Below are 15,000 nucleotides of genomic sequence, written 5' to 3' on the forward strand. Positions count from 1 at the left end.
TGATTTCTTTCTTTTTAAAAAATTATTTCTATCTTATTTATTGGATAGAGACCACCAGAAATCTAGAGGGAAGGGGGTGATAGAGAAGGAGAGACAGAGAGACCCCTGCAACACGGCTTCACCACTCACAAAGTTTTTATCCTGCAGGTGGGGACCGGGGGCTCGAACCCGGATCCTTGCGCATAGTCACATGTGCACTCAACCTGGTGCGCCACCACCCGGTCCTGTGATTTCTTTAAAGCTGTGGCCATCATCTAAGAGTGGATGCCCAGGAAAGGAGTCAAAGGCCGGCACTGGCCTTTCAGGAAAATGCCCCTGGAATCTGTCTCTCTCTCTCTCAACTCGGCCGCACACAGACTGGATAAATGACTCTTAAGAGGGGGGCTGCTGAGGGCCCCCTGATCCGTGAGGGGAGGGCAGGACAGTTCTCAAGGTCTGAGTGACCCACTGCCAGCTGTCTGCCTCAGAGCCCCAGGGACCCGGCCCAGCCCCAGCCCCAGCTGGCTGACCCGGTACCCTCCTCCAGCCCTGATCCACTTTGACTGCGGCCTCGGGGTGGCCGGCGGGGCGTGGGCAGCTGACAGCCCTGCCAGGGACCTCCTGCCATCACACGTTAGCTCACTGGAGTGCCCGGCCGAGTCCTTGCACGCCGCACCCCCACCTGGTCAGAGGGCAGGTGGCCAGCGCCTGGGGGGGTGGGTGCGTGGGAGAATCTCACAGATCTTGAGCTTGGGGTACAGGTCCACATGGGGGTCCATTGCTCCAACATGCCCCCACCCAGTGACCAGTCCCCCCATCACCACCTCTGCCCACCCCGCCCGGCAAGGCCATTTTCATCTTCACCTGCGTGTCCGCTGCATGACTGCTGGGTTTGTGTGAATTCTGAGGGCCGTCATGCCAGGGTGGCCCCCGTTCCACATGCACCCCCGAACTGAGGAACTGTAGAACCCTGGGGCACCGAGGTCTGTTTCCAAGCTGTGTCCCCGTCTCAGCGTCTGGGAGCATTTCCCTCCTCTGGAAGAGGCGTTCGCACGGCAGCTGGTGCCTCCCAGGGCCGCGTCTCTCCTGCTCTCGTCCCAGGAACCCGCTCGGATCTGTGTGGGGAGCTTGCTGGGAGATGGCCAGGACACCCAGAATTAAACTGAGGGTTTTTACTTCATTTCTCACTCCCCCACCCTAGTGCTAATCGCTGTCATTTTGTTTATTTTTTATTGATTTAATAATGATCAACAAGACCATAGGATAACAGGTACAATTCCACACAGTTCCCACCACCAGAGCTCCATGTCCCATCCCCTCCATTGGAAGCTTCCCTGTTCTTTATTCTTCTGGGAGTCTGGACCAAAATGCTTTTTGGGGAGCAGAAGGTGGGAGTTCTGGCTTCTGTCATTGCTTCTCTGCTGAACATGGGTGTTGGCAGGTGGATCCACACCCCCAGCCTGTGTCTGTCTTTCCCTAGTGGGGCAGGGTATCACTGTCATTTTATTTTATTAATTTTTTTTAGTCTTTTTTTTATTTTAATTTTATTTATTTATTCCCTTTTTGTTACCCTTGTTGTTTTGATCACTGTCATTTTAAACAAGAGCTGTTAATGGGTGACACTCAGTATTATCATTATTATATTAAGTAGATAAGTCTTTTTTTTTCTTCTACCAGAGCACTGATCAGCTCCAGTTTATGGTGGTACAGAGGATTGAACCTGGGACTTTGGAGCCTCAGGCATGAGAGTCTCTTTGCATAACCATTATGCTGTCTACCCTTGATACAGTAGATAAGTTTTATAGTATGTGTGAGTGTGTGAGCATGTGTGTATGTGCCTGTGTGAGCGTGTGCAGTGTGTGAATGTGTGAGCTGTTAGCGTGTGTGTGTGTGTGTGTGTGTGTGTGTGTGTGAGAGAGAGAGAGAGAGAGAGAGAGAGAAAGAGAGAGAGAGAGAAAGAGAGAGCAGCCAGCTCCCACTGGGCAGCAGAATCTCCTCCAGGCCTCTGCATAGGTGTCCAGCTCTGCCCACATGGGCAGGAGGAGGAAATGGAGCCCAGGACCCTGTGGAGGGACACTCCCAAGTGGGTCTGGATTCCAGCGCCCAGGACAGTCAGTGTGAGCTTTGGCGGGAACACCGTCCAATCACCCGCCTCCCGGGAATCGTGCCACCGCCAGCAATTACAGAAAATTGACTTTCTACCTGAATTCCCAGCTGAAAGGGAAAAGTTCCAGACACCTGACTTCTCTGAGGGATTCTGTGTGGACACTCGGGGGAATGGTCTGGAACAAAGGGTCAGCAAACCAAACCCTTTCAAGCAGCCCGGCAGCACCTGAGGGAGCTCCAGGAGGCAGGGCCAGCTGGGGGGGGGGGGCGTCGGGGGACAGGTCTCAAGAGGTGACCCCCCCCTTTCCTCATGGCCGTCCTCCTTCCTCATGGCTTTCAGCCCCTCCCGTCCTCCGGGTGTCTCTTTGCTCCTCAGTCCTTCACGAGAGCCACAGGGACAGGCCACCCAGGTCCAGGCTCCGTCTCTAGCGCCCAGCCAGCCAGGCTGGGGGCACAGCCTCACACCCTTTGTCAGGCCGGAGCAGCTCTGCCAGGTAGGCAGTGCCAACTGTCTCAGAAGTTATTGTCCTGGAGGATCATTTGATTCAAGTGAAAAGATAAAATCAAATTATCAACACATTTCTATTAAAAAAAAATCAAAACGGCACGAACAACCTTAGGACTTTGTCATTGTTTTTCTCTTGAAACGGTGTGTTCTGTCGCAGAGCCTCTGGCTGTGTGTCCTTTATCCTCACACCCTGTGCCTCCTGCCTCCTGCCTCCTGGCTGAGGACTCACTTTGAAGTTGAGGAGTTCCAAGGGGCAGCTGTCCCCGTGCTGTGGCTGGGCCTGCCTGAGGACCCCTGCGTGGGGCTTCACCTCTGAGCCTGTCAGGATATGTATCTGCAAACAACAAAAACTCCTGGATGAAAAAACAAGACAAAAATGGGCTGGGGAGACATCAGAGTGATCACACCGAAGACTGTCCTGCCTGGAGCTCTGAGGTGCCAGGTTCAGTGCCCTGCACCACCATCAGCCAGAGCTGAGCAGGGCTCTGATCCCTCTCTTCTCTCTCTCTCTCTCTCTTTCCTCTCTTTCTCTCTCTCTCTCTTTCTCTGTGTGTAGTTATTTCCGTCTCTCTCTCTCTCTCTCTCTCTCTCTCTCTCTCTCTCTCTCTTGCCTCCAGTGTTATTGCTGGGGCTCAGTGCCAGCACTACAAGTCCACTGCTCCTGTGGCCATTTTTTCCATGCTCTTGGACAGGACAAAGAGAAATTGAGAGAGAAGGGGAGATAGAGAAGGAAAGAGAAAGAGAGACACCTGCAGACCAGCTTCACTGCTTCTGAAGCATCCCCCCTGCGGGTGGGGAGCCGGGGACTCAAACTCGGATCCTTGCATGGGTCCTTGCGCTTCGTGCTATGTGCGCTTAACATGGGGCACCGCCACTTGGTCCCCTTTGTATCTCTGCCATTAAAAATAAAGTATTCACAACCAAAGACAAACGACGCCGCTGTTTAAAAATGATTCCCAAATATCATCAGATGTCCAGTTCCTATTCTGATTCTCCTAATTCTTGCCCAATATTATTTTAAAAGATAAAAAAAAATCTTTTTTTCTTTTTCTGTGAGAAAGACCAGAGCACAGCTCAGCTGTGGCATATGTGTTATCAGAGGCTGAACTGGGGCCCAGCGCTCTAACCACTGAGCCATCTCCGTGGCCCTTTGGCCAGACCTTTAGGCTGGTCTGTTGGAGGGGGAGCAGACAGAGGCTTCCACTGCACTGGAAGCATTTGGCCCCCAAAGTCTCTCTTTCAGTCATTTCATTTCTTCGTCCTACTTTTATTGTTCCTTCTCTTTTATTGAGGAGGGGGAGGGTGTCTGTATTTTCCTTGCAATTTATGGATGAAGGAAGAGCAGGTGACCTATCCTGTACACTTCCCACACCCCTTTGTCCTTTTTTAGAAAGTAATTTTTTTGTTATTAATAGCTTGTTAAAAGACTGTAGGATTACAGAGTCAAGTCCCACAGCACACCCACCAGCAGAGTTCCATGTGCCCACCTTCCCACCTCCCAAACATCACCACCAGAGTGCTTGCAAAGTCTTACAGCTTACTTGCTTCTGTATTGCTGAGATTAATTTTTTTTTTTTTGGGAAAGTTTATGTGAATCAGATCTCTGGATTCCACACCTGAGTGAAGCCATCTGGTCATTGTCTTCTGGTCATTGTCATCTGGTCATCATCTCTTCCCTTATTTCACTAAACATCATCACCTCCAGTCCCATTCATTTTGTCCCAAAGGACACAGTATCATCTTTTTGATGGCAGAGTAGTATTCCATGGACTATCTGTCCCCTGATGTCTCTAGCCAGTCATCTGCTGACGGGCATCTAGGCTGCGTCCACTCTCTGGCTGTTGTGAAAATGCGGCCGTGAGCACAGGCTGCACGCGTCCCTTCTGATGAGTGTTTGCGCGTCCACTGGAGAAATGCCTGAGTGGGCTTGCTGGGCCGTAAGTGATTCCGTGTTTACTTGTCTCGGGCTGTCCACACTGTCTCCCAGAGGGGCTGCCCGGTCTGCGTTTCCCCAGCCGTGGAGCAGGGTCCCTCTTCTCCACAGCCTCTCCCACGCCTGTGGCTTCCTGGCGTGTTGGTGGGAGCCCTTCTCTCAGGTGTGAGGTGGGATCTCAGTGTGGCTGCAACTTGCGTTTCTCTAGTGGTGAGTGACATGGAGCATTTCCTCGTGTGTCTGGGCCGTGTGTATCCCTTCTTTTAGAAAACTGTTTATTCTTATCCTATGGTTTTGTCAATGTTTACTTTTAATAAATAAAAAATTTAAAAAAATATAAGGGGAAAATATATAAGGGGGTTGGGCGGTGTTAAGCACAGGTGGCGTAAAGCGCAAGGACCGGCGTAAGGATCCCGGTTCGAGCCCCCGGCTCCCCACCTGCAGGGGAGTCGCTTCCCAGGCGGTGAAGCAGGTCTGCAGGTGTCTGTCTTTCTCTCCCCGTCTCTGTCTTCTCCTCTTCTCTCCATTTCTCTCTGTCCTGTACAACAATGACGACATCAATAACAACAATGATAACCACAACAAGGCTACAACAAGGGCATCAAAGGGGGGGGAGAGAATGGCCTCCAGGAGCAGTGGATTCGTGGTGCAGGCACTGAGCAATAACCCTGGAGGCAAAATATATATATAAACATCTGAAAAAAAATGAAGACTGTTTAGTTCTCTGGTCCACTTTTTTTTTTAATCGGTTTATTTTTGCTTCTTTTGTAGACCTGCACCAACTCTGGATATGCGTTTGATATCTGGTCGCTTGTCTGATGTGTGATGTGCAAATATCTCCCCCCACTGACTGGGCTGCCTGGTCCTCCCGGTGTAATTTGCTCTTGATGTGTTGTAGAGGCTCTTTAATTTCAGAGAATCTCGTTTATTTACTCTGGTTTCCATTTCCGATGCCCAGGGGGTTGAGTCTCCAAATACAAATAAAAAATTCTTTGATGGGAAGGTCCTGCAAAGCTTCACCGACATTTCTCCTATAAATTTTAGAGCTTTTGGTCTGATATCTAGACCCTGAATCCATGTGGATTTGCCCTTGGTGGATGGTGTCACTTTTTTGCATGTGGGTATCCAGTTTCCTCAGCCCCATCTGCTCAAGAGACAGACCTTCTCTCATTGCAAAGGCTGGGTTTTTTGTTCCCCCCATTCTTGCTGACCCTTGTGATGGCCTGGCTGTGACTGACTGCTCATTTTGTTGTCCTTGTTGTTGTAGCCTTGTTGTGGTTATTATTGTTGTTGTTGATGTCATTCGTTGTTGGATAGGACAGAGAGAAATGGAGAGAGGAGGGGAAGACAGAGAGGGGGAGAGAAAGGCAGACACCTGCAGACCTGCTTCACTGCCTGTGAAGCGACTCCCCTGCAGGTGGGGAGCCGGGGGCTCGAACCGGGATCCTTACGCCGGTCCTTGTGTTTTACACCATGAGCGCTTAACCTGCTGTGCTACCGTCCGACTCCCGGACAGACTTTTAAAAATAGTTATTCTATTTTATTTCAGTGAGAGAGAGAGACAGAGGCAGACACACAGGCACTAACCAGGGCACTTCTCAGCTGGAGACTGAGCCTGGACCCTCAGAGCCCTCAGAGTAATTTGTGTAACTATTATGCCGTCTCCCCAGCCCAGGCAGACTTTCTCAGCTAGGAGGAGGGGGACAGACTCAGGGGGACAGGGGAAGGTGTCTCAGCACCAGTGTTGTACGGGCTGAACTTGACCCCCGGTCGAAGGCTGAACTTGACCCCCAGTCGAAGCAGGAAGTGATGTCGCCTACTCTTTTTGATTCTTTGTTTTTTTCCTAATTTTTTTTAATATTTATTTTCCCTTTTGTTGCCCTTGTTGTTTTATTGTTGTAGTTATTGTTATTGTTATTGTTGTTGTTGTTGGATAGGACAGAGAGAAATGGAAAGAGGAGGAGAAGACAGAGAGGGGGAGAGAAAGACAGACACCTGCAGACCTGCTTCACCGCCTGGGAAGCGACTCCCCTGCAGGTGGGGAGCCGGGGGCTCGAACCGGGATCTTTAAGCCGGTCCTTGCGTTTCGTGCGCTTAACCCGATGTGCTACTGCCCGACTCCCGAGACTACATATTTTCGGGGACCAAGAATTCATCTCTCCAGACAACTTTTAATGTAGGTCATGTGCTCTACAAGGCCTGCACCCCCCAGGCAAAGTTTCATCAGCCCCAAGACGGCTGAGTGTGAGGCGACTCAGACCCAGAGTCCGCAGTGCCCCTGCTCTCTTGGGTACACGTGTTTGCTCTAGGAATGTAGGTCATGGTCTTTGATGGCTCAAGGCCTGGGGCCAAGCCAGCTAGGGATGAGGCCGGTGGACAAGGGAGGAAGAGAAAGAAACCATCGACCCCCTGGGGGAATGCACAACCCCCCCCCCCCAGTTCCGGGAGAATTGACGCACCTGCCGGCAATGGAAAAGGCTTCCTCTGCCCCCCTCCCCAAACCCCTCCAGCACTGCTTGCTACTGTCCTTTCTGATGTGTGACTGTTGTCACAGGACTGAAGTGGCATCTCATGGTTTTTATTTTTTTATCTCATGGTGTTTCTCTGACAATCAGTGACTTGGAGCAATTTTTTCCCCTCATATGTCCATTGGCCTTTTGGATCTCTTCTTTGGTGAGTATCCTGTTCATATCGTCTCCCTCACTTTTGGATGGAGTCCTTTTTGTTGTTGTTGTTGTTGTTGTTGCTGAGTTTGGTGAGCTGTTATATATTTCGGTCATTCATCTTTTGTCCGAGGTGTGGCCTCACGATGTGTGCCATGCCATACGGAGTCTCTGTATTGGGGTGCTGACTCTTTGCTGTGCAGAAGCCTTTTTTTAAAAAAAATTATATATTTATTTATTTATTCATTCCCTTTTGCTGCCCTCATTGTTTTTATTGTTGTAGTTATTATTGTTGTTGTTACTGATGTCATTGTTGTTGGATAGGACAGAGAGAAATGGAGAGAGGAGGGGAAGACAGAGAGGGGGAGAGAAAGACAGACACCTGCAGACCTGCTTCACTGCCTGTGAAGCGACTCCCCTGCAGGTGGGGAGCCGGGGGCTCGAACCGGGATCCTTACGCCGGTCCTTGTGCTTCGCGCCACCTGTGCTTAACCCACTGCGCTACCGCCCGACTCCCGCAGAAGCCTTTTAATTTGATGTAGTCCCACTGGTTTATTGTTGGATTCGAGTAACTGAAGACTCCTGCTTGCCCAAGATGGAAGAGTTCAGGGAACAGGGCGGGGCTTTCAGGTTCTGGCAATTACCGGCGACCTGCTCTGAGGTGAGAGTGCTTTTCAGGCACCTGTCTTGGGGAGACGAGAAGTTGTGCCCATGTGCCAACGACCAGGCTATAGACCACGAGCCTCCCAGTAAACAAACGGACAAATAAGCCAAAAATAAACACAGAAGCAGAGAGCAGAAAACCATAGACATCGGCTCTTCCCTGTCGGTCTCCCCTTCAGGGTGATGCCTTGTCCCCTCTTGGGATTGGCTCCCCCGTGTCCCGGGCCCAGAGGCTAAGAGCCTGGCCCTCAGCGCTCCCTCTGCCGGCCCGGCTCAGGCTCAGGCTTTCAGCTACAGGGAAGCAGGGGGCTTGGTTCTGTTGTTTGGGGGGGGTCAGGACCTGGGGGCTGAGGTGGGGGTACCTGAAGCTTCTTAGCTGCTCAGTGCCCCCCTCCCCCCAGAGGCTCTTACACAGAACTCACTGTTCCAGGGGCGCAGGGGGTGGGAGGGTGGGGTGGGGTGTGAGAGACACAATTGAAACCAATTGCTAATTAAATTAGTGTTTAAATTAATAATTCACAACTATTCAGATCATATCCGTCTGAACAATCCCTATTATGGCGAACATAATTGTTAGACTAGCATTTAATGAACTGTATTGTTCGGCAAAATTCCTGTGACAATTGGGACTAATAGGACAGATTAACCTTTCTCCTCCCCGGCCTGGCGGGACCCGGACAGGGCAGCACTGAGGCACCTCGGACGATCGATCCTCAGGCCACCGGGCCCTAGGCTGCGGGACGCTGGTCAGGGGTGCCGCGGTCATCGGTCAGCTCCGGGTCGCCTGGCTGTGTGTGCAGACACTGGTGTCTACAGGGTGCTTTGTCCTGGGGCCCGGGCCGGTCAGCAAGCAGTGACCGAGACCCTGTCCTTGGGGAGGACTCAGAAGCTTGGGACGCTCCTGTGAGCCCCGCCAGGGCCGCTGAGCTGGACGTGGCCCAGTCTGACCGCTGCCCCTGACGGCTTCTGATGGTCTAGGCATGGAGCCCTCCTGATCCTCCTTCTCTTCCTCAGCCTCCTCTTCTTTTTTTTAAAAAAATATTTCATTATCTTTATTTACGGATTGGATAGAGACAGCCAGAAATCAAGAGGACAGGGGGAGACAGAGAGGGAGAGAGACAGAGAGACACCTGCAGCCCTGCTCCACCACCTGTGAAGCTTTCCCCCTGCAGGTAGGGTCCAGGGGCTCGAACCCGGGTCCTTGTGCACTGTGACATGTGCACCAGCACCTGGCCCCTTCTTTCTACTCCTTCTCCTCCTCTGTGTTCCTCCTCCTCTTTTTCTTCTTCCTCTTCCCCCCCCCCCAGCAGTGCTATCTCTCCTGGAAGGCCATGGCTCAGGCTGGTCACTGTTCCTTGCAGCAGGTCCCGGGAGCAGAGCCAGTGGCCTCTAAGGGAGGGGCAGTGACGGAGGCTGACAGAGGGGACACCAACGGGGGGCTGGACAGGTCCACATTGCATGTCCCTTGTGTATCACCTGAATGTCTAAGAGGATGGCCCAGCAACTGAGAGACCCCAGCCCCACAGGATGACGCGGGGACTCCCCAACCCCTCAGGATGACGCAGGGACCCCCAGCCCCTCAGGATTTCATGGGGACCCCCAGCCCCTCAGGATGATGCAGGGACCCCCAGCCCCTCGGGATGACGCGGGGATCCCCAGCCCCTCGGGATGACGTAGGGACCCCCAGCCTCTCAGGGTGATGTGGGGACCCCCAGCCCCTCAGGATGACATGGGGACCCCCAGCCCCTCAGGATGACGAGGTGACCCCTCAAGGTGATAGGCCTGCAGCTTTTGGGGACCCGTCAGCAGGGAGTGGGGAGACACCCCCATGGACACAGAGAGTGGGGTGGGCTCTAGTGGAGGGTGGGGGCGTAAGCCCCCAGGGGCACCCCGGCCCTTCCTGAAGGCTCCAGCACTCCCCCTGCCCCTGCACCCCAGGCCGAGAGAGACCTGGCCCTTCCAGGCTGTTGCTGGGCTGGAGCAGGTGGAGCAGGACCTCCTGGGGCGTCTCTGTTAGCTCGGTCTGGGGTCTACCCGAGCAGAGAGCAGGGGCCGTCAGCCCAGGCCCAGGATGAGGGGGGCACAGGCTCTGTCTTGCAGGCCAGCCAGGAGAACGATATGGGGGTGTGTGTCCATGCAGACCCTCTGAAGCTGTAGGGAGGCAGCAGACTGGGACCCACTTTGCCAGGCGGCTGTGAGGGCTTTCGGGGGTCTGCCTCTGCCTGGGTGCCGAGAGGCCGAGTCCTGGAGTCATTGGGCGGCACTGTCTTCCTGGCGCTCCTGTCCCCTGCTGTCCCCTCGGTGACCGGAGCTGAGCACACATGCACGCATGTCTGCAAATGCAGATTGTTGGAAGAGCCTCTCGGACCCTGGCATCTAAGCAGGGACCCGGATGGATGAGAAGATGCCTGTTATGGGCTCCCGGACAGATCACAGCTGGGGGGCTGGTGCCTTGGGATTGAGAGTCACAAAGCAAAAGGTCACTTTGGTTTGCTGTCAGGATGAAGTTGGACACCGGTCTCTCCAGCTCTCTCCTCTCTGTCCCCACGTCCCCCTTGGCACAGTCACCAAGGCCCCTGACACCACCTCCCCCCTCCGGGCCGCTGTCATTTGGGGCCACCCTCCAATCCTCTGTGCTGTGGGGAGGGTGGGGAGAGGTGTCTACGGGTCGGGAACCCGGTGAGGGTACAGGCTGGGTCCCTGCTCCGTGGGGACGCGGGGCCCTCGGGGGAGCACCGGCTCTGCACTGCCTCACCGCTCACGCTCCCAGTGTCCTCGGCAGATACCCTGCCCCCCCCTGGGGACCCGGACCTGGACTCGCCCTTGTCCCCACCCCTCATGGTAAGACCCAGGGACTCTGGGCACCTTGCCCGTGAGCTGGAGTGGCTCTGCCTTGAAGCCTGTGGGGGAGACGCCCCAGCTTGGTTCTGTCCTGCAGTCCGCTTCTCCCCGTGGTGCACACGTCTTGTCTCGTCACTGGGCTGTTGGGGCTTCTGAGCCTGCATGACTCCGTCATTCCCAGCAGTTGTTATTTTATTCACTAGAGAGTGAGAGACAGAGAGGAAGAGAGAGACAGGGGTGTGGGGTGGAGAGGGAGGGAAAAAAAGACACACCTGCAGCACTGCTCATGGAACTTCCCCTGCAGCTGGGGACCAGGGGCTGGAACCTGGGTCCTCACACTTGGTGATGTGCGTGTCTGCCAGCGAGCCACCGTGTAGTCCTTATTTATTTATTTATGAACCGCCCCCCCCTCCTGCCACAAGAAGTTATCACTAGGCCTTGGGGCTGGCACTAGGAATCCACTGCTCCCAGTGGCTCACTCTTTCTTTCTTCCTTTCTTTCTCTCTTTCTTTCTTTCTTTCTTTCTTTCTTTCTTTCTTTCTCTCTCTCTCTCTCTCTGTCTTTCTTTCTTTCTTCCTTTCTTTCTTTCTTCCTTTCTCTCTCTCTTTCTGCTGGACAAAGGGAAAGAGAGAGGGAAGGAGAGACAGAGATCCTGGGTGTTATGCGTGTGCTCCCCCCACAGGAAGGTTCAGAGCTCATGGGTCCCAGATCAGTTACTCTGTCCTGAACGTCCCTCAGCCTACGGGGTCTTACAGGGCAGCCCCCCGAGTCTCCCCTTAAACCAATCTCTGGGAACCCCAGGTCCTTTTAAAAATATTTATTTATTTATTTGTTAATTTATTTATACATTATTGGATAGAGACAGAGTGAAATCGAGAGGGGGGAGGGGAGATAAAGAGGGAGAGAGACACCTACAGCCCTGCTTCACCACTCGTGCAGGTGGGGACCAGGGGCTTGAACCTGGGTCCTTCCTTGCACACTGTCATGTGAGCGTTCAACCAGGTGCGCCACCGCCTGGCTCTGGACCCCAGGTCTTTCCACTGCCGGCACGGCACAGTGACGCCTTTTCCAGAACGTGGGGCAGTTGGAAGCCCACAGCCTGAAGCCGGTGCAGACTGGCTTCCTCCACGTCCCCTTCTGGCTGAGCAGACCCGGGCGGGCGGCACTCGGCCGCCTGAGAGACACAGGTTTCCACCTACCGGAGGGCTTCTTGGTTGCCCCAGTTGGAGAGTCGTGGACAGAAGCTGCTAGAAGCACCAGGTGTAGGTTTCTCTGTCAACGTGTCCTCAGCTTATCTGGGTCCTAACCAAGGAGTCCAATGGCTGGATCCTTAAGTGAAAGTGCGTTTGCTCCGAAGAGAAGCTGTCAAACCGTGCCATCTTGCTTTGTCCCTCCAGACGCGGACGAGAGTTCTGGTGGCTCCACACCCATGCCCGCACCGGATGGCGCCAGTACCTTGGATCTTGGTCCTTCTGACAGGTGCGTAGTGATGTCTCATTCTTGTTGGTGTTTGCGGGTGTCTAGCTATCTGGATGTCCTTGGCTGGCATGTCTGTCTGTCCCTGGAGGCTTTGGCTGAATCTTAACCGAGTTGCTGGTTCTCTTGGCATTGGCTTTTAAGTGTTCCTCCTATATTCTGGGTAACCGTTCCGTATCAGATCATGCCTTGTACAAACATTTTCTTGGAGTGTGCTAGGTTTTTGTTAAAAAGCAGCCTAACACCAGAAAGTCTAAATCCCCTGTGTTTCTCTCTCTCTCTCGTCCAATTCTTTCTGATTACTCTTGAAGAAAACACCATGTTTTGGTGTATATTCCGTCTAGACTTTCCTCCATTTACTGTGCAGAATGACCCAGGTTCAAGCCCCCAGTCCCTACCTGCAGGGGGAAAGCTTCACCAATGGTGAGGTAGAACTGCAGTTGTCTCTCTCCCTATCTCCCCCTCCTCTCTCATTTTCTCTCTGTCGCTATCCAGTAATAAATAACTAAAATTTACAAAGAAAGTTTACAAACAAAAAGGGGGATGGATTGTTCTTATCAGACCAGTCCGTGTGAATTACACAGAGGTGCAATTACTCGATCACATAAGACACCCTGCCCATGGATATGCCACAGACTTTAGATCCGTCCCCCAGTGGTAGGCATTTGAATCATTTCTTTCTTCTTTTTAAAAATATTTTTTATTATTATTGGATAGAGAGAGAGAAATTGGAAGAGGAGAGGGAGATAGGGAGAGAGACAGAGAGACACCTGCAGCCCTGCTTCACCACTCAGGAAGCTTTCCCCCTGCAGGTGGGGACCAGGGGCTTGAACCTGGGTCCTTGTGCACTGTAATGTGTGCACTTAAACAGGTGTGCGACCACCTGACCCCCATTTCTTTCTTTTTAAAGATTTTATTTATTAATGAGAAAGATAGGGATAGAAAGAGCAAGAGGGAGAGAGAACCAGACATCACTCTGGCACATGTGCTTCTGGGGATTGAACTCGGGACCTCATGCTTGAGAGTCCGTTGCTTTATCCACTGCGCCACCTCCCAGACCACTGAATCATTTCTTAGTTTTGTTTGTTGTTGTTGTTGTTGTTGTTAGGAAGAAAGCTGGGTGCTTTGCCGGCTTGTTTCAGAAAGTTTCTCTGCTTGGATGTGAGGTCATCTGGCTTCGACATCTGCCACCCCATGATCGCCAGGGTGGGTTCGGCTGATCTGGCCGGCTAGGCGGGTGTCCCCTTCCTCCCTCATCGCCCCATGTGCGTCCCTCCCGCAGCTGCGCGCTCCATCGAAGAGGACAGCCTTCCCTGAATAGAGACGGATGAACGGACGGGTCTTTGGTGGAGGGTACACGAGTAGCTGCGCTCCTCTCCCCCTGCTAGAACCTCCAAACAAGCTCTCAGAAAGTTTCTCTGCCGTAGGACCCTGGATCCCGTTCGCACTTGTACTAGCTAGATCTTCCCACGTCGCTGCTTCCCAGCTGGTTGTGTCAGCTCACGGGCTGTGGTTTCCCTGCACAAGTGGCAGTGTGAGCACATCTCCAACTCTTGTCAGTTGAGAAGACTCGGACGACCGTGTCTGAGGGGTTGGCCTTTTTCTGCTTCCTTCTTCCTAGCCGCCTCTCCACACGCGCTGTGGTGCCAGAACCCTTCTCCTGCACTTAGGCCATTTTCTTGTTTGCTGATTGTCTGATCCGGCTCCCCCTGGGCTGTTTAGTTCTTATTCATCTGCAGGAGTTATTCACGTATTCTGGATATAGAGTTTTTGTTGGCAGAGACGCTGTTAAGAAAATGTATTAAACAAAACCAAAACATGAAACCCCCGGCACGGAACAGGCAATTAACAGCCGCAGAGGGAACAGCAGTCAATTAGACCAAACGGAACTCAGAAAGACGCTCTTTTGTTTTTATTCTGAAATCACGGAGATTTGTTCTTTCACACCTAGGTCTTTAATTAACTCGGTCTGTGCAGAATAAGCCTGTTGAGATCTGTGTGTGTGTGTTCAGGGAGGAAAGTAAGTGTGGGCCTGAGTGAGGTGTTGGCAGAGTGCGCTAACACGGTGTGTGTGTGTGTGGGGGGGGGAGTGCAGGGTCGCTCACCCACCGCTCCAGCTGGCTGCCGCCCGGGACACATCAGGTGCCCTTAGGTTGGGGACTGGCACCAGCTTATCCTGGAGGTGGAGACACACAAGGGAGACCTCACACAGGACGGGCCGGGCCGGGAGTCCCAGCCGAGTCTTGAAGGAGGGATTGACGTGGTGTCAGGACCCTGTCGGAAACCAGGTCTCTGGAGCTGTCACCAGGTCCCTTGCCGTTTATAACATAGGGTGAGGCGTCCCTTCTCTGGCTCCCCCAATCCTTGCTCTGCTCTGGAAGTCTGTTTGGGTGCTCTGTCTGCCTGTGTGTCTGTCTGTCTGTCTTCTGGTCCAGGAAGTCATCCCCAATGGATGGAGTGGAGACATGACCGTGCCGGCCGGCTCTCCGTCCCCAGCCCAGCCCAGCGGACAGGCACACGTCACAGCACCGCTGACCCTTCTCCAGACCAAGCAGAGGCCAGGATGGAGTGCACATAACATGCACAGACAAATATTTTCTTTACGTATTTACTGTTTGACAGAAGCCTCGCCCTAATCCAGCGCTTAATAAACTAGGACAGGATTTATTAAATTGGTTCAACTTTCTCAAATATGTGCAGATCTCCACAGAAATTAATTCATTTTGTTAAATATTTGTGAAGCTTATCATGGCTTTGGAGGAACAGGACTGGTATCTGGGCTGTCCAGCAGATTTTTTTTTAACTTAGGGGTTCAGTGGACGTTGGGGTGT

General features: G+C 52.9%; 1 protein-coding gene across 8 annotated transcripts in view; it reads left to right on the forward strand.

Annotated features, from left to right (window-relative positions):
• The window catches only part of RPS6KC1 (ribosomal protein S6 kinase C1), a 237,226-nt gene that overhangs the window by 210,086 nt on the left and 12,140 nt on the right, over positions 1-15,000 (forward strand). For all 8 annotated transcript variants that reach the window (XM_060178417.1, XM_060178418.1, XM_060178412.1 and 5 more), the window contains one exon: positions 12,091-12,172. In XM_060178417.1, the coding sequence (XP_060034400.1) occupies positions 12,091-12,172 (82 nt within the window). The remainder of the gene's footprint in view (positions 1-12,090; positions 12,173-15,000) is intronic.

Source organism: Erinaceus europaeus, chromosome 19 (genome assembly GCF_950295315.1).
Source record: "Erinaceus europaeus chromosome 19, mEriEur2.1, whole genome shotgun sequence".
In the NCBI taxonomy this organism is placed as follows: Eukaryota; Metazoa; Chordata; class Mammalia; order Eulipotyphla; family Erinaceidae; genus Erinaceus; species Erinaceus europaeus.